Source organism: Xenopus tropicalis, chromosome 4, assembly GCF_000004195.4.
Source record: "Xenopus tropicalis strain Nigerian chromosome 4, UCB_Xtro_10.0, whole genome shotgun sequence".
Classification (NCBI taxonomy): domain Eukaryota; kingdom Metazoa; phylum Chordata; class Amphibia; order Anura; family Pipidae; genus Xenopus; species Xenopus tropicalis.
In genome coordinates, this window is record NC_030680.2 from 76,824,489 (window position 1) to 76,845,020 (window position 20,532).

At 38.7% G+C, this 20,532-nt stretch overlaps 1 protein-coding gene across 3 annotated transcripts in view; it reads left to right on the forward strand.

Annotated features, from left to right (window-relative positions):
• The window catches only part of col24a1 (collagen, type XXIV, alpha 1), a 168,455-nt gene that overhangs the window by 57,310 nt on the left and 90,613 nt on the right, over positions 1–20,532 (forward strand). For all 3 annotated transcript variants that reach the window (XR_001924334.2, XM_012961425.3, NM_001374790.1), the window contains 5 exon segments: positions 8,570–8,614; positions 13,510–13,563; positions 14,810–14,854; positions 16,221–16,274; positions 16,489–16,533. Coding sequence is in view for 2 of the 3 variants with exons in the window: in XM_012961425.3 (XP_012816879.2) it covers positions 8,570–8,614; positions 13,510–13,563; positions 14,810–14,854; positions 16,221–16,274; positions 16,489–16,533 (243 nt within the window). In the remaining variant the exon portion in view is untranslated.

The window sequence follows — 20,532 nt, forward strand, 5'->3', positions numbered from 1 at the left end:
CTCTGTATTTACTTGATGGACAACCCAATTGATGCAGCCTGGCTGCTCAGAAAACTGATACTGAAACCCTTGGAGCAGCTGAAACAACTGCTTACTCTGCTCATTGGTTAGCTGCTCACTAATAGCAACATCCTCCAAAGTCTGAACCCCCAGTGCCTCTTGTAAGAGGTCAGGGAGAGCCTCCTCATGGCGTCCCTCTTCCAGCAGACTACAAATGGCACCACGGTGCCTTTTCTTTCTACATACGGTTTCATCATATTTACATGGACCGTCTTATACTGGTCCTGGTTATCAAGAGGGGAGACCACGTGAGTAGTGTCATGAATGGATTTTACCACCACGTATGGCCCTTCCCAGACTGCCTGCAACTTGTCTGCCCTCATTGGTGTCAGCAGTAACACCTTGTCCCCCGGCCCGAATCGCCGGTCCCTGGCATTCCTATCATATCAAACTTTTTGTTTGGTTTGAGCAGCTGTCAGATGTTCCTTCACCAGAGTGGTCATTTTCTCTAGACGTTTACGAAATTGTAGAACATAAGGAACTACAGGAAACTCAGGGAATTGGGCTCCCCCCTCCCAGTACTCCCTTAGCAAGTCTAGGGGGCCTCGAACCCGCCTCCCATACAACAACTCAAAAGGAGAGAACCCAGTAGACTCTTGGGGAACTTCTCTATATGCAAACAGAAGACAGGGCAGAAACTTCTCCCAGTCACCTTCTCCAGCCTCCACAAAAGTTTGAAACCAATCCAATTGAAACGCTCACACAAGCCATTAGTTTGGGGGTGGTACGGGCTTGAGCGAAGAGCACTCCACAGCGCTGCCATAGACACTGAAGTAATTGGGACATAAACTGTGGCCCTTGATCGGATAGGATCTCACTTGGAAACCCTACTTGTGAAAAAATCTGAATCAGTGCATCTGCAACAGCTGGGGCATCAATTCTCCGAAAAGCCACTGCCTCTGGGTACCGGGTGGCATAGTCCACCATTGTAACTATATATTGCTTACCTGTCCTGCTGGGCCGGCTAAGGGGTCCTATCAAATCAACAGCAACTCTCTGAAATGGCTCCCCTATCACTGGTAGGGGTCGCAATGTATGCTTGTTCCGGTCCCCACTTTTCCCAACCCTCTGACAGCTGTCACATGATCGGCAGAACTGTGCCACTTGTTGTGACTACCCTGGCCAATAGAAATTTTGTAGCAGGCGATAGCGCGTGCGAGAAATCCCTTGGTGCCCTGCAAGGGGTACCTCATGTGCAAGGTGCAGCAACTGGGTCCTAAATTTGGCAGGAACCAACAACTGACGGCATGCTTCCCTTTGTTTTCCCCTAGGGCTTTTGAGGACTCTATAGTACAACCCGTCCTCCTGCACTATTTGTTCCCCTGCTTCGGTACCTACCGCCCCTTGCCCAGCTCTGTCTCTTAATGGCTGGAGACTAGGGTCTGCTGCTTGTTCAGCCCTAAAATCCTGCCAATTACCTATGTCAAATGGGTCATCAGTCACATCTGTCTGCCCACTTACCTCCTGGACAACTGCCGGTGGCTCGCCTGACTCTGCCTGCCGTCTCGTGATGCTGCAGCAAATGTCTCCCACATCATTCCCAAGCAGAACATCAGCAGGAAGTTGATCCATGACCCCCACTTCATGCAGCACGGGCCCTTCTCCCCAGTCCAATGTCACTTGTGCAATTGGCACCTCTCTGCGCTGTCCTCCAGCCAGAATCACTCGGGCCGTTTTCCCCGGAATGATGCGGTTCAACGTGACCACACTAAGTTCCGCCAGCGTTATAAAGGCACCAGAGTCCAGGAACCCTTCCACTGGGTTTCCATCTACTTGCACTGGAATCACATGGCATCTTCTCTTGGACTGATCTGCCCAGTGTATCTGCATTACTGCAAATTCGGGGGTCTCACTTAAGTTGTTGTCAGGCAGGTCGCACTCTGCACTTTCCTTCTGAACAGTGGCAACAGGTCGAGCAGGCATCACCTTTGGAGCCCCTGACACAGGAGGAGCTCGCTGGTTTAGAGGGCAAGAAGCTTGAAAGTGACCCAGGGCCCCGCATCGAAAGCAGCTTCTAGGCCCAGCCCCTGGTAGCGGTGGGTGGGGTGCAGCATTAGTGCCAGCGGAACGTGGATGAGAGCCTGGCAGCTCTCTTGCCCTGGAACCTGTTGTACCTGGTGCTTGGGGCCCTCTCTTGGTGGGCATCCTGGTTTCCATATACTTGTCTGCCAACTGGGCAGCTTCTTCAACAGTCTGTGGCTCATGGTCTACAACCCACTCTCGGACTCCTGGGGGGCACCGCTCCAAAACTTGCCTTAAATCCTCCATTGTTTCAGCCTCAGACCCTTTAACCCACTTGTCAAGGGCCCTTGATAACTTGTTACCAAACTCAAGGTAAGTGTCCTGGGGGGTCTTTAGCAGTGACCGGAATGTTTGCCGGTAAAACTCTGGGGTGATAGCATAACGGATCAGCAATGCTTGTTTAATCTCCTCATAGTCCAGTCTTTGTTCATCAGACAAGGCCCGAAATGTAGCACTGGCCCTTCCAGTTAGCTTGCCAGAAAGGATTCGGGGCCAGTCCTCTTCTGAGATGTTATGGGCCCTGCACATAATTTCAAATGTCACTAGAAAGGCATCAATGCTGTTGTGTCCTTCTTGAAATGTGGGGAAGGCAGTGGCTAGCTTCAGAATGTCTCGTGCCCGACTCTCCACTGAGGACACCGATAGCCTACCATGCTCCCCTAAGCCATGTCCTTCACGGGCCACCTCGTCCTGCACCATTTTCATCAACTCCATCTTTTCTGCCACAGTCAGCTCCTCACGGAACAATTCCAGCCTTTGTTTAAACACCTCTCCAACCCTGTCTCGGGTGGGGTTGGCGGGTGGCCCCCGAACCACTTCAGGGGCCCCAGCAACAGCTACATCTGATGTAACAGTCTCAGCATCTGAATGTAGGAGGGGCAGCAGTAAAGCAATAATTTCTGCCTTTTTCTTCCCTTCTGGGGCTATGACCCTCCTGCGACTCCACTTTCTCAGAGTGGCAAGGGTTAACTCCTCCAGTTCCTGCCTGCGCATGGTGCCCAGTGCGTTATCCCACCGCTGCCACCAGTTTGTGACGTCCCTGAGCACGGGACCAGTCTATGGGCACATAAGCAGCACAGGGGCAGGTAACGGTACAACACAGCTTTATTAACAAGCAATCCCTTAGGTTCAAACAAGGTATAACTGCCCAACAGGAGCACAACTGTAGGGAGTATTTGTGGCCTAGTCCCTCTGGCAGTGCCGGCCCCAGGCAGCAGGCTCACATGTGTGTGACAGTTATTTAGTAGATCTGGGCCCCCAGTCCAGTTTGAGTCACAGCCCAGTAATGAGAGTAGCTCCCCCTGCTGTAAGTGCTGTATGGTCTCTGCACATAAAGTCCCTTAAACTAGTCACTTGCAGCTCCCAGGCAGCCAAGTAACAGTTTACCTCACAGTGAGTCTCCCAGTTGCACTTCTGTGGGTGTGGGGATAACTGGGAGTATAACTCAGGTGCTGGAGTGTAACTCAGGGGACAGTGCTGGGGAAAAGAGGGGACGCCGCAGCTTATCCCACTCTGCTTTGCAGCCACCAGTCCCCACTGCAGCCTTTCCAGCAGCTTCTCCCTCAGCAGCAACTTCCTCTTCCCTCTGACCTCTCAGAGCCAACTGCTTTCTGTCCCTAGGACCTCCCGGCCCCTCCCTCCTGTGCCAGCAGCTTCCAGAGCTATTAGGAGTCTTTTCACAATACTTTCTGTTTTTGATTAGCTTGCATACATATAAAGCGTGACTAAAATGTTATTGCACAAATAGTATCGCAAGTTATTGTTCCTACAACATTTATTTATAAGTTATACAAAAGGCAAATTGTAGTTTTATGGGAATGTATAAATGGATGCCCTAAGCTTATTGTTTAACTACAACTCCCAGGATCACCTGCCAGCTCACTTGGCATGTATGTTTCAAATTTCTGGGCCTTTGTGCCAAATAACTTAATTGTTGCAGCTCAAAGAAAGTAAGTGATATGTGGCTTGTTTCATGTTTAGTGACTTAGGTGAGTGAGGAGGAAAGTGTCAGGCAATGTAAGGGTGAATTAGGTTGAATTTTTAGACCTTCTTTAAAGTCTTTTCCAGGTTTTTTTATCAAATAGGAAAAATAGGCAGGTGGGGGTTGAACTTTAGATGTCAGTCAAGAATGGACCACTCCTCTCTGCTCTGAAGACATGCTGCCTGTCAGTACTGAGCCAAGTTAAGCAAATTCACATTTACAGTAGTTCCCCTTTAATGTTTGTCCCCTGTTATATATTTGATAGATCAGCCCTTTTGTGTAAGTTAATGATAAGGTTTATAATGTTAAAATAGCACTTTTCCACACTATTTTATTTCATGCCTCCCCCCCCCCAGAAGTCCAAAATTTTGACTGGGCCCTCATAGCTCATAACATTGTAACAAATATAAAAAGAATTGCTGTATCAACCTTTGACCTATAGTTTTAACAATATGTAAAACAGCTTATAATTTTCTTAAAGTCAACTCCAATATGCCATCATGGTAAGCTCCCAGGAGTATCAGTGCAAGAAACAATATGATTTCTCCCCAAATATCACCCTGAATGGCCTTGACCCCTCCAGCCAAGTCACTAAGCCAGGTAATCCCAACCTTTTAGGGCTTTGGCACACAGGGAGATTAGTCGCCGCGCGACAAATCTCCCTTGTTGCAGGTGACTACAGCCCTTATACCCATGAGCCACACTCAAATGTAAAAAGAGTAACACAGGAGCAACACAAGCATGAAACATGTTCATGAGGGTGCCAAATAAGGACTGTTATTGCTATTTGTTAGCTCCTATATGGACTGTCAGTCTCACAAGGCTCCTTTTGGCAGTACAACTGTTTTTTATGCAACCAAAACTTGCCTCCAATCCAAGAATTCAAAAATAAGAACCTGGTTTGAGGCCACTGGGAGCATCATCCAAGGGGTTGGTAAGCAACATGTTGCTCACAAGCCACTGGATGGGGATCACTGCTCTAAGCCATCCTATATGACTAGTCCTATAGGACTGGGTTAAAATGACACAGTTATATTACATATTCTTATTTTTTGGGTGGATACACTTAATGTTGTCCATTTATATATTTTAGCTGTACTCATAAGGGTGAAGACACATAGAGCTACTAGTAAGCAGCTACTTTTTCGTGGCTACTTAATGCCAGAAAATACCCTGCTATAGACAATGCTGAAAATTGCCTCTGCTAAAACATAGCAGAAAATTATCAGTAAATTATCAGCATGGTCTGTTTTAGTAGCCACAACAAGTAGCTGCTACTAGTAGCTCCGTGTTTCTTCACCCTAATATCGAACAATGTTTGACTGATTCTGAATTCTATCACTGGGTGGTGCTTGCAGTTAAAAAAATTTCCACGGAAAACACTCCACAAAAATCCCTAAAACCCCTGAAAGGTTTTTATTCTTTAATCATGTAGGGAGCCATAAATAACGTTTGACCCCTGTTAATCTCCCTGTGTCAGAACTGAACTATTGCATTTTATACATCTAAACATCTGTTATCTGGTTTGTAAATCCCCTGGCTGCCCCCATGGCTAAACAGCAGCACATTTATATAAACTATAATGGTAGTCATTAATTCATTGTGCATGGTTTCTCTTTTACCCCGATATGTAATAAATGTAATTTCTCATTTATAAACACTGGGCAAATTTGCACCTGGGCAGTAACCCATAGCAACTAATTAGCAATTAGTCTTTTTCAACCAGCTGAAGGTAGAACAATGAAAGCAAACATCTAATTGGGTACCAAGAGTTATTGCACAGGTGCAAATTTGTCCAGTGAGTATAAATGACCCTCACTATATTTGCCCAGGAGCAGTAAACCATAGAGCTCACTTATGATATAAAGGTGCAGTATTAAGTACAAAAATCACTTCACAATAGTGCTAGTAAAAATGCAACTTAGTAAATCACCTTTATACTTGTGCTCATATATACTGTATTTGCTCCAGCACACTGTGGCACAAGGGAGTCTTGGAAACTAAGGTGCACGCAGAAGTAGAATACAGAGCAGGAAGATGCGGGTAAGGGTTGTACAGTGGCAACATTTTGCAGGTCATGGTTGGATGCGGGTTAAGGTTTTCTGGGTTTATGTCAGTTGCAGGTTGAGTTTTTCCTGAACCGCATATCACTAGACATATCCCCCAAAGTGTGTCAGTGCATAGTGTATAGTTTATGAAGATTTCTAGTTTATATTGATAAAAAAACAAAGCAGAAATAAACATTCTTATAACTGTAAGACCAAAAATGCCTATATTATATATATATATATATATATAAAACATGTTTATTTTATTATATGGCATTACTGTATATACAGGTTTATAAATATGGCAACCATTGCCCTCCTTTAACTTTTTTTTGCTTAGTCTCAGCCTTAAATTACAACCACCATACTTCACTAAAGGCGTTTTTGAGGTGTTAGATTTATAGAACACATATTGCTTTGAACTTTGTAGAAAGATCACTGTCTTGGTCTCAACTGACAACAAAACCTTTTTCCACATTGCAACCTGGTCACACTCTTGATTTGTGCCAAACTCCAGATGTGTTTTCACATGGTTGTTTTTGAGTAATGACTTTTTTATGGTTTCCTCTGATTCAGACCAATTTAATGCAGAGCTTCAGTTGACCTGTACCTAAAATGAAGTGCTATAATACAATAATGGTAGCATCGAATTAATTAATTATTCCAAATCAAGGTAAACAAGTTCAAGGTAAACATGTTTGCTCTGCTTAAAAACTGAATCTTGGGAAAAATATCATATTTTAGTGGGGCAGTGATCCTAAACACAAGTCCAAAGTAGCACTGTCTGCAAGATTGGACAAAAATCCAATAGGGGATTGTATTTTTTTCTTGATTTATAACATTAAATAGTGTAGCTTTAAAAAAAAAACTTTTTAGCTTTAGGTGATTTGCAGTGTGTGGCACATACTTGTAAATTTTAGTGTAGGAAGGTTTTTATTTAAAGTTAAATTTGATAATTTGTCAATGAAATTGTATTCATTTCTTGGTATTTATATAGTACTGGTGCGTTTCATTAGAGTGATTACAGTGGTAATGTATCATTCATACTGGAGTTTATAGTCTAAGGTCCCTGTCTCATTTACATACAGTAGGGTCTGTTTTTTCAGGAGCCAGTTAACCTGCCTGTATGTTGTTGGAGTAGGGGAGAGAGTACCTGAAGGACTCCCACATAGGCACTCTAAGAACATACAAACTTAGATTTTCCTATGCCAGAATCAAACTTAGATCCCCATCATTTTAAGTAAGAAGAAATGGCTACCCACTGAGCCACCATACTTTTGCCAAGCACTTTATAAGGGCATATTAAAGATTTAGCCTTTCATAATTTCCACTGTAGGATAGTTTTATGTGTATGCATAATGTATTTGTATACTATAAAACTCTTTACTCGCAGAGCACCAGGAGCAAAAGGCTGTGCTCTGCACCTTGTGGCAGGTGTATTATGGGGTGTATTATGGATGATCACCTTCCACCCCTTCTAAATGCAGTACTGCTGAATTCAGGAATTGCTGTATTCAGAGCAATGTGCAGTGAGTTGCACCTGTGGGCACCTCTCACAGGACAAAGTGCAAAAACAGGTTCCTCACAGTTTTTCAAACATGTTTCTTATAGTGTGATTTACAACTACAGCATCTTAAACTTGAAGAGCTTGTTAGAAATCTTTATTGGACTTGAGTGAAACACACACTATGGCCAATTTTATCATTAGCCAGTTTACCTTCCTGCATGTTTCTTGGGGTGTGGAAGAAAAATGAACTACCTGGAGGGAAACCAGGCAGACACACAAACTCCTTGCAGATCTCATGCTCTCATCTTAGCAAGCCTATTTTCAGTGGACCCCATTTTGTCCATGGGGGTATTGTAGTGCTGAAACCAGAAAGGATCCTTTCAAAACTGTTGGAAAAAGCACAGCATTAGCGGAATGTAATTGTACACCATAAGGGTTGCTTTCACTGGAACAAAGGATGCTAGACCAAACTCCTGTACTGTAGACCAAATCTACAGTTAGCATTATGCATTCAGATAGGTAACATTCTCCTGGCATATGCCAAACCCAGGCTGCCAGATGATGAAATGTGAATTATCATTCCAGAGAAAGTATTTCCGCTGGCTTGTGTGCAACTGCTCAGCTATAAAAACTCATGTTTTTCAGGTTTTTTTTCATGCTTTCATTCTGTTATGACAGAGGACATGATATTTTTTAAAATGTGTCTGGGGACATTTGGACATATAATGTGCTTAATACTTTTGGTGGTATTGTATTTATCACTGGACATATCCTAAAATTCCTTGTGTTTATAAATGGTTTGTTTACCATCAGTATATACTACGGAAAAAAAATATGAATATAATCCTCAATTTCAAAGACGAAAAAATGTAAATATACAATTCTTATTTGTTCTGACTTGCTATGATTATTACTTTCTTTTGATTTAATGAAGAACTGCTTTATTTGCAGGGTGCTAAAGGATATCCAGGTCCACCAGGTCCACCGGGAGAGAAGGTGTGTTCTGGCACTGCTAATTTTTTATTATGACATTCCTAATATGAAAATACATCTAAAAATTTCTGTTGCTTTTTTCATTACTGCTATTGAATATTTTTAGAGGAGCAATTTTTGATAATACCATATGTTTCATTAGAATTACAATACAGGTATGGGATCTCTTATCCAGAAACCCATTATCCAGAAAGTTCTTAATTACGGAAAGGCCATCTCCCATAGACTCCTTATTGGAGGCAAAACAGTCCTATTGGATTTATTCAATATTTAAATGATTTTTAGCAGATTTAAGTTATAGAGATCCAAATTACTGAAAGATCCCTTATCCGGAAAACCCCAGGTCCCAAGCATTCTGGATAACAGGTCCCATACCTGTACAGGTGTGGGACTTGTTATCTAGAATGCTTGGGGGCTGGGGTTTTCTGGATAAGGGATCTTTTCATAATTTTGATCTCCATACATTGTCTACTAAAAAAAATGTAAACATAGAAACCGAATAGGATTGTTTTGCCTCCAGTAAGAGTTAATTATATCTTAGTTGGGATAAAATACAATGTACTTTTTATTATACAGAGAAAACGGGAATATGTTCTACATTTTTTAATTATTTAAGTCAAATGGAGTCTATATCGGATGACCTTCTCCTAATTTGGAGCATTCTGTATTCTGGGTTTCCGGATAACGGATCCTATACCTGTAATGATCTCTTCATTGATTGCAAGCAGCCACACTATTTCTCAAGAGCTGCATGAAAACTTGAGATAGCAAAAGGATCAGACATGTCAAACATGTGTCACTGCAGCTCCTGTCAACTAGAGCTTCAAGCATCAGCCTACAGGTTCTCGATTGCTGAGTGCTGACTAACTTAGCAGATGGTCTTTCAGCTATTCTCATTTGTAAAAGAATGGTAGTCAAAGTGACAGGGATCTAGTTACAGTATCTTTATGTCTGAAGTTAGTTAAGAAGTGCTGAGGTGATTAATTTATTATATACAATAATATGTTGGTACAGTTACAAACTTTGGGTAATAAACTAGTTTTATTAAACCACCCAGGTAATGGTCTACCAGGCTGCATTATAACATTTCAGTTGACTTAGCGGCATATTATGAAAGGGTGAAAATAAAATTTTCAACAGTTTGGCAGTGGGTATTTTATTAATCTCTTTTCACTTTTATTGGAGTTTTGGAGCAATATTTATTAAAGGTTAAAAACAGAGCAAACTCTGTTTACACCCTTTGATATATATGCCCCTAAAATTCCTAAGTGTAAAGTGAGCTAAGAAATTTCCCTTTAGTGGACTGCTGCAAGCTCTACCCTGTTTACCCAATGAAAAATTTGCCCTAGAGCTTGCTGTGGGCTGTGTTCCCAAAGGTAAAGTTGTCACAGTTAGCATTTTATAAGTGTCCACTTCTCATATATTAAAGTTAGCTTTTAGTATAGCACAGGGCATGGCATTCTAGGGATACTTGCTGTTTAATCTGGTTAATTTGGTCCAGTTGATCTTAGAAACCAGACAGTGCTATTAAAAAGAGTATAAGATAAATAGTTATGGGTCTTACAAATAATTATGAGTATTATTATTATTATTATTATTAATAATAATAATAATAATAAGTATAGGTATCGGACCCCTTATCCGGAAACCCGTTATCCAGAAAGCTCCGAATTACGGAATGCCCGTCTCCCATAGACTCCATTTTAATCAAATAATTCAGAATTTTAAAACTGGTTTCCTTTTTCTATGTAGAAATAAAACAGAACCTTGTAATTGATTCCAACTAAGATATAGTTAATCCTTATTGGATGCAAAACAATCCTATTGGGTTTAATTCATGTTTTATTGATTTTTTATTAGACTTAAGGTATTGAGATCCAAATTACGGAAAGACCCCTTATCCGGAATACCCTTGGTCCCGAGCATTCTGGATAATGGGTCCTATACCTGTACTTACAAATAATTTTTTTGCCAAATATGCAACCAGCGTTCTTATTGGTTGTCTGAGTTGGTGAATTTGATTTGTTAAAGGGGGGTTGTTCACCTTGAAATTAATATGATGTAGACATTGCTATGCTGATACTGCAATTGGTTTTCATTTTTTATTTTTTTGTAGTTTTACAGTTATTTAGCTTTTTGCTTATCAGCTCTCCAGTTTGGAATTTAAGCAGCTATCTGGTTGCTAGGGTCTTGCTTACCTTAGCAACCAGGCAGTGGTGTGAATGAGAGCCTGGAATATGAATGGAAGAGGGGCTAAATAGATAAGAAATAAAAAATAACAATAAAAATAAAATTGTATCCTCACAGAGCAATAGTTTTTTTGTTAGTGGGGTCAGTAACCCCCATGTGAGAGCTGGAAAGGTGTAGATGAAAAAGTTGAATAATTAAAAAAATATAGCAAATAAATAATGAAGACCTACTGCAAAGCTGCTAGAAATAGTACATTTTCTTACATACTAAAATTCATCTTAAAGGTGAACCACCCCTTTAATGTTTCATAATTTATAGTTTTACAGTTATTTGCATAATTAGAAAACTATAGTTTCTAATATAAAAGGTACCAAATCTTTGTTACTGGTAGACTGCCCTCAGGAACTTTCCAGGTATTTGCTAAAACAAGTTAGACCATGATGTGTGCTTAAATTAATATTCAGATAGACATTTATAAAATGATTTTGCAAGCAACTGATAGATCTTAGCCTCAAGCACCCTGAGTTTCTTAGCATGATCTGTACAGAAAGTGAGTCCAAGTGTTTGTTAGTGTTTTTCAGTACTCAGGATAGGATACCAGAGGGTTAAAGGAATGTCAGAGCTGTACCTGTCGAGAGAAATTATCCATCTGAAAAGCAAAATATTTTCCCAGATGCATTGTTACTGAAAAATATTTCTGCTTTACTCGTTAATTTTAGAAAATGCACTTGCTAAAAGGTGCACGGCATTGATTTGACTTCTAGAACTGCATACTTTACTGACACCATGCTGTGTTGATTTGACTTCTGGAACTGCATTCTTTACTGACATATAATATAACTATGTTTTTTGTGATGTTTCTTTCAGGTTATACCTTTAATAAATTGCATTGTCACATGAACTTCATGGTCTTCTTGATTTTGCGTTGTCTTTAAAACAGAAGCTCATTAATGGAAGTTTAGTTGTTTCTCAAGTGAGGGCATCATTGCTTTAGCAGTTTGCTTCTCTGAGCAGGTGCTGCTGCCTGCAATAACCAATATGTGAGGTTCCTGAAAGGTTTCAACCATTTGTCCTAAATATGATTTTAATTCTGCCAGCAACATTCAAACAATATTATACCCCCTCTAGAGAGATCTGTAGCTACTACCTTGACCCACATTTACACTTAGCTGTAGTCAAGAGAAGATGAGAAGAGGGTAGCCTTTTTGCCCATGGAATGCTCCATTATGCCATCCACCAACTTAATTCTACTGTGGTGAGGACATATGCTTCTTTAAAGTAAATTCTGCTTCAGATACTGAGCATGCCAGGAAAGCATGGCAACATAGTAGGGGTGGCTGCAAGTTGTAACAAAAGTCAGACTCCTGCACACCACAATCTTTTTTTCTGAGATTCTGTCTCCAGCTGTTGCTTGTCTACAACCACTATAATTTTCAAACATGTCATTAACTGTTAAAGCACACTTCATATTGTAGAATAGCAACAGCTGGAGACATGAAGGTTGGAAATTACTTTTCTATATTATTCATTCTATAGCAACATAAAAAAGTAGTGATAGTATCTAACTACAGTTCTTCTTCCTCCATAGTTAAAAGTAAATAAAAGTTGTTCATATACCATAAGTAACATGTTAATGGAAACTTCTTACATACCGAGACTGGCTGTTTACAGTGTGGATTTCACATGATCAGCGTATATGCATTTCTGCCCTTTTAGGAAAAGGTACATTGGCAAATTAACATTCAGAACACATACAATCAAAATCAAAATACATTTATTTATAAGTATACATTAGACAGTGATACAGTGCTTGGTCAATGTACATTTGGTCATTCTGCTGTAGAATCCGTGTGCATGTTATCTAATATTTAATGTCAAAGGAAATGACCCCTGTAAAGTTACCTGAAATGTTAAAATTGTATGGCAATGGCAGTAGGAGAACTAACAAGAAATTTTGGTTAGGTTTGAATTTTTTTACTCAAAATAATGTGCCCCTACGAATATGTAGTGCAGTTTGGTTAAGGGGAAATAGCAATTTATGTTCAGTGGTATAATGATAAAGGGGAAGGAAAGGTAAAGTCACTATAGTAATCGCTTACCTTATACCCGTGGTTGTACTCCTGTTAAGTGACAACCGCACCAGCATGGGGTAGCTGCAAGTGAGCAATCCTCTTCCTTCTCTTATCTGTCTTCGAAATCTTGGGGCTTGCGCATGCAAGTGAAAAAGCTGGCTTTTTTGTTAAAGTTTGACTTCTCACTTTACTGCGCAAGTATCACAAAGACAGAAGAAGGAAGAAGATTGCTCTCTCGCAGCTCCCCCATGCTGGTGCAGTTTTCTTCTAACAGGAGTACAATGATTATAAGTATATAATGATTATGAGTATAATGATTGCATTATGTAGTCTTGTAGAGAGCCATGAATGACATTTGAACCCTGTTTATTTTCTTGTGTAAGAATTAATGTCACTGTATTTTACACTACTTATCTCTATTTTGGATTTAAGTATTATGTGGTTAAGTAATTGTTTGCTTCTGCTGGTGCGAACAACATATAAACTTTTAAGCTCCTACAGGTGTTCACAAGAATCATTCTAATTATTGTATTGTGTTTAGACCCTACATTACTGTTTAAAGTGGTAGCTCCATTTTGTGAATGCAATCCTAATTTTGAAAAATCCTAATATCTTGAATTTGCTGTTTCATTTTAGGGCTTACCCGGAATAACTGGCAGTGCTGGGGCTCTTGGTTACCCTGGCAGGCAGGTGCAGTAACTGTGCTGTATATATCCTAGCAGCATGTAGTGCAATTTTTGTCAAAAATCCCCCCGAATTTAACTTATACCTTCTATAGTAACCGTTATCTGGCAACTTAAAAAGACATATCTCATTAAGTAACATACTGAATAAGAATGCTGAGGTCACTACTATATGCTACAATCCAAGCACACCATTATCTTATTTCTGTTTTGCTGATTGATCACAACACATTTGTATTTATAGTTCAGTTTATCAGCTAGTAATTTAAAAATTTTGCTAAGTTCACGCTGGAACCATTATCTTTCTGTTATATTTTTATTTGAATGCACTATCCCTGTCATTATACTTGCTGATGATTAGCATTTATAAATGAAAATATCTGTGTATGTGTGATTTCCCTTAGCTATTAAGCTTGAATTTATACTTACGTGATTTTTAAATATCATTGTATGGTCCTTGCTGAAATAAAACTCTTAGGGGGCCATTTAATAACAATAGGTTTTTATTTTTCCAATTCAGTTGAACAAAAAATCAGCATCAAAAATCCAAAACCTCCAAGGCGGGGGTCCCCAACCTTTCTTACTTGTGAGCCACAGTCAAATGTAAAAAGACTTGGAGAGCAACACAAGCATCATAAAAGTTCATGAAGGTGCCAAAAAACGGCTAAGATTGGTTATTAGGGAGCCTCTATGCACACTATCACCTTACAGGGGGCTTTATTTGGTAGTAAATCTTGTTTTTATTCAACCAAAACTTGCCCCCAAGTCAGGAATCCAAAAATAACTACCTGGTTTGGGGGCACTGAGAGCAACATCCAAGGGGTTGGGGAGCAACAGGTTGCCCCTGAGACACTGGTTGGGGATCACTGCTCTAAGGTTTCTAAGTAAAAGTAGGATCCTGTAGGGAAGGAAAGGGACATCCAACTTCTATATGATCTTGGCAACTTTTAGCAGGTGAATTGTCGTATTCGGATTTGTAGCTGTTTTGTTGCTCAGTAAATCTCGATATTTGCAACTTTTTTTCTGCAACTTTTAGCAGTAAGAAATCTTAATTGGGGGGAAAAAATTCAGAGTGTTAGTAAATGGCCCCCTTAGGGTTTCAGGTTTTTGTATTTTCTATATTTATTTATTAATAGAAATAATTTTTTAAGGTCGCAAGTAGATACATAATTTCTATAATATTTGTTAACATAGGTTAAAAAGTGTAAAATTAACCGAAATTTGTTTAATAAGAAAATTTTTTTTTTTAATAGGGTTTAGCTGGACCAGAAGGTATCATGGGCCCTAAAGGTGTTAGAGTAAGTATTTTTCCATGTAAAGGTATTTAGAATTATTACATTATGAAGGTTGATTAATGACAATAAAAATAAATAAACTAGATTATAGCTACAAAGAGACAACCCACAAAAAGTGACATGCAAGTACAAACAGAAAAAACTCCAATAAGATTAGAAAAGATATTTTGAAAAAATGCCAAAACAACTCTTCTGATTTGTATTGGTAAAAAAGACTACTGGAAAATAAATTTTGGACATTTTCCTCCCTGGAGCATTATTTGCATAAAAGAAACTGTCAAGGCTGATGTCAGATTTGGAAACATGATTTGCTGCATTATTAATTGAAGAAAACACTAGTCATAGATCGCTTTGAAAAGTTCATGAGTTAACTATTGTCTCTCCAATTCCCCTGTTGTGTTACAGACAGAATAAATTATATTTTTGCAATAACATGGTCTAGCTGGTAAATGGGCCTGCTGTATGATTCTGTTGTATTCTAATGGGGTCAGCCCCATTTGGCTCAGATGTGAATGGCCAGATCAGGCCAAAATGCGCTCATTGGCATTAACATTTCACTGCTTTGATAGCTGTTTCTGTGCCTACAAAACTGCCAGGGTAGACCGTAATTAATTAACACATGTGTTGCTGTTAGATGGAAAGCAGCAAGGACCATTACTTCGGCCTGGATGCAGGCACAGAAAGCAGGTTTCGGCTTATAGTTTCTTGAGTATGGAGATCTCTATATGCATACAATATGATGTCAATTGAGGGTAGGTGAGGCAACAATAAAAAACTTTGGGGAACCCTTAGAGAATATCTTTTTGATGTCATGGAGTTTATGATATCTTTTTTTTATCATGGGACTTTTGTACCAGTGGGACCATTAAGCAGGCCATGGACTATACCTTATCACTAAAAATGTGGGTTTTAACTGCTTAGTGTGAGTGCAGAGGTTTTTGTTTGCTAAGTAATTCATGCTTTGTGATTATTGGAGTAAAAAGCACCTTTCTGAAATACAGAGTATTATGTATGTCTATACACATTATATGGTTTGGTGCTGTAAAGATTAAGTGATATGCATATTATTTTCAAACCTCAGCTACAATACACATTTGAAGGTGAGTGCTAACAACAACCACATAATTTTTTTGTAAAAAAAAAAATACAGTTGTATCTTACTAAAGTAATGTTACATTTTGACAACTTTTCTCATTTGGTAAATATTTTGCACATTGTTTTCATGTGGTTTTCATTCCTTATTGTAAGCAAAATATCTGTTAGAATAGTTAACCGTTCCTTAAAGTGTTAGGGCTTCTAGTACTTTAGTTACTTGTGATAACATTACAATATCTGTTTATACTAACATACTTCTGTATTTGTTTTAAAGGGCTTTATTGGCATACCAGGGGTTCCTGGACCTCCCGGATCTGAAGGAGAAAGGGTATGATCTTTTAAATAATTTCTAAAATATTCTTGCCTTTAAAATGCCAACACCAGTTTCTGTTCAATAACTGTTTTTAATGATTCACACGTTCAACGTATTAGTAAGGAGGTCTTCAGTTTCAACCTCATAAAACATTATTGCATATATAGTTAAAGAAGCTAAAGTCATGTTTAAGACCTGACAAGACCACTGTAATTTTTCTTTTTCTAAGGGTGTACCAGGGCCACCTGGGAAGAAAGGACCCAAAGGTGGGCAGGTAAGCAGCAATGCATTATTTTTTTCTGTGTCTTATTTCTAAGTGTACTGATTGTGTCTCTTGGCTTATAAACAGGACAAGTTATAACTTGATCTGAATTAAACACCGATTAAGCTAGGTGGGCTCACAGAGATGGAGTAAACTTGTGCAAGAAATATTATTTGAGGAAAAGAATGTTAAAGGCACAAAAGCTTAATTTTACTCAATAATTAAAATTTTTGAAAAACTCAACTTTTATCAATTTCCCCTGCCCACTGGCATTATAAGCAAAATAAACAAAACCTGTCACTCAAACTGTTGCACAACAACAACCAATCATTTTGGGGGGGGGGGGGCTTTGTACTAACGGTATGTTTTTCATGATTTATTCATGAAAGGTAAGTGGATCATGTAGAGGTTAGTGGCAGGTATCCTTTTTACAACTGTAAGATCTTTCTTTGCTTCGTGGTTTTAGAGGTTTTTATCAGGCCCCCAGATGTAAAATAACTAATTTTGACAAATGAAACTAACTTTAGTAGAGGATGTATGTAAAACCTGGCCTGTTACAGGGTATGTGCACTTTAAATTATTGCAGTCTGTTATGAAAGATAGCAGAGATGGTCCCTTAAAATCAGAGACCTGGACGTGAAATGTCACCCCTCAACACATGGCCCATTGCCAATTGGGATTGGGCCAAATCAGATGGAAATCATAAATATGCTGCTTACCTTGCTGTACCAGATGTGTGCCTTATATTCTTACACTACACATTCATATCTAATTTTCTTCTGGCAAGCATTTGCTGAAACTAAACTTGCCAAATAGCTGTTGTATGAGAACTGCATATATTAGCTGCTCAATAGCACAACAGATTTCTACTGTTTAAGTTTGTTTTGCTCATTCACTGTGGCAAATGAGGCTTTTCATAAGGAATGCTGGTTAAAAATATCACATAAAAGCTTACCATTAAGTTTATGAACGCTTGCATTTTTTTTTTGCTTTGAATTTTTTTGTGCTAAAAACCGCATAAAAATTTTTTTTTCAAGATTTACGGGCTTATTTATGAATTTTATCAATTTTCAAGCTTGTGAATTTGAGTTTGTTTTTGTAATTCAAATAAACTTGCATAACAAATGCTTGTTTATTTATAAGGAAAACTCGTTTGAATAAAAAAAATATTGAATATCTTGAATTTTTCAAGTTTGCAAACTTTAAAAACTCAAAAAATTTGAGTTATAGAAAATGGCTTGACTTTGCCTATGACAACTCCCATTGACTTCTATAGAAAGTCGCAACGTTTTAGATGCTGAATTTTTACATTTGGGTGTTTGGTTTTTTTTGCACTCAGTAAATACCAGACATTCAAGCTTTTGAAACCTAATTCGAATTTGAATTTGAAAAAAAATCGCCCGCCAGTGTTGATAAATCAGCCCCTTACTATGCAACAAAACGGCTAAAAACCCGAATTCAACAATTTGCAAGCTGAAACTTGCTAAAATGATGTAGATGTCAATGGCAGATGTCCCTTTCCTTCCCTGGAGGATCATTCTTTTGTTTTGAGATTTTGGATTTTTGATGCTGTTTTTTTGTGCAACAGTTTGAAAAAGTAGAGGTTTAGGGCCGACAATTTGAAGAATTTAGAGTTTTGCGTCTTTTTTCAGTTCAGACTTTAAGTAAATTTCAAGGAAGTGTTAGACATTTGTGGAAATAAGTTTAAAAATAAAAAAATGAGAAATTTTACAGTTTTAGTAAATGTACCCCTGTATGTATTCAGCCATTAGTATAAAAGATGGTCACCTTTATTTCCTTTGATATAAACAAATTTAGGAGACATAAATGCCTTTTTATGTAATGTAATATTGGATTACTAGATCATAAAACTAGATATTCAAATTCTTCTATGGCTATTTTTTTTTCAAACTATTCTGTTTACCTTTTGTGATTACTTAAGCAGTGCTGTAAAATAAGCAATAAACCCCAAACATCACACTACCCATAAGCTATAAAGCCAGATGAAATGGAACAGAGATTTCTATAAAGTACCTCTTAGACTCATTTTATAGATGCTGCCCTGGGAAACATATCTTCGCTGGCTAGACTTTAGTTTTACTGTGTTTTTAATTTATTTTTGTATGAGCTACTCAGTTTTCAAAAACACATGGGCATTTCAATATGACATCACTTGTAATTGTAAAAAGTAAAGGGCCAAGTATGCCTTAGGCTCTTTTTCTGTCAATCAGCACTTGCACGTGCACATTACACCAGTGTACAGCCACTGAGCAAATCATGATAGGGCAGGATGCTGATGTTCTACTTTAAAGCCTAGAATTAGTTGGTGGGCATCTGTGCAAAAGATGACACAGGTGGAGCAAATCCTTTGAACTCTGTGATCCTGTTGAGGCTCCGCTCACCAATGATCAGGTAGTCACTTTGTGTACATATAATGCAGATTTATCAAAATGTGAGTGTGGAGCTTAAAAAAAAACTCACCTGTGTACTTTGATTCCTACGGGATTTTTAGAAGTGTATTTATCAAATGGTGAACTCTAACTAGTGCCGGACCAAGCTGGCCATGCACGTGCATGTGGGGCGGGGTTGCCGGTGCTGCTGGAGGGGGGTGATGCGCTGGGGGGAAAAGCCCCGGAACCAGGGGTAGGTGAAAGAAGAGGTACCTGCCTGGCGCCCCCCCACCGTTGTGCCATAGTCAGGTGCCACTTCTGCCTACCCCTAGTTCCAACCCTGATTTCATCCATTGATAAATACATTCTAAATCCCATAGGAATAAACAGAATGTGGGTGAGTTTTTATGTATTAATCTCTAAATTACATTTTGCTAATCTGACCCTAAGTTTGTGTCTTTATTCATATTACATTTCAGTGTTGTAGCTTCATATATGTCTCCAAAGCTATTTGCTGCATAAGGAGCACATACATCGAAGGTTTGTATGTTACCATATAGATTAGTAACTGAAATAGAGTAAGGTCAAACTTTCTTACTAAAAAAATAGCACAAACCCTTATACATTTTATTTTTATATTTGCCATTTTCTCAAGACTTCATTACCTTGTGGTACAATTATTTCAAATTTTTAGTTAAAGAATTACATTAAGGGGCTGATTTATTAAAATTTGAGTCTATGTTTTTTTTTTTACAATACGAGAATAGACATAGTGAGAAAAAAAAAACGAATTTGACTATACTCAAGAATATTCATAAGAACCATTAAAGAAAAATCCTCGAAAAGATGCCAGAAAAAAACAGCAAGTAAAAGCTAGTGAGGATCAACAGAAGTCATTGAGAATTGTCTTTAACAACTTTATTTATTTATTTTCCCAGTTATTAAAATATTTAATTTTTTTAGCCTCATTGGAAATAAATGGAGCAATATGATTCTCGCCTGTGTGCAACTTTTTTTCTGAGACAAAAAAATGCACGTTGGAATATTCTGTTGGGCTTTTTTCTTAAATAAGCTAGCATTCAAGAAGAAAAGTTGCACAAGTTTTGTCACAGTTATTTTTTAGCTCTAGCTTTAGGTCTAGCTTTAGATCTTAGTGCTTGGATTAATACAGTTATTAATAAAAGTTAAGTGATCATTAAATTGTACTTGCTCTTTCCTATTAAACACATTTTCCCAAATGTCCCCTCCCAGAAGCCGATCAGCAGAACAATGGGAAGGTAGCAAGATAGTAGCTCCCAGTAGATATCAAAATAGCAGTCAATAGAAAGAAATCCAAGTCCAGCTTGGGACTCCTGCAGTTACATGGGAGTAAAAGAAACAATAGGTTACCTGAAAGCAGTTCTAATGTGTAGCGCTGGCTCTTTCTGAAAACACCAATATTAAACTAAAAAATACCATTTTAAATGGTAGAGTGAATTATTTGCTATGTAAACATTGTAATTTACAAATCATTTAGAAATAAAGGTATACCATAAAAATCACGACAGTATGGGTTATGAGATCAACTGTCATCTTCCTCTCCATTTGCAATAGAACTACTCGGCATCCTAGTTTTACAATG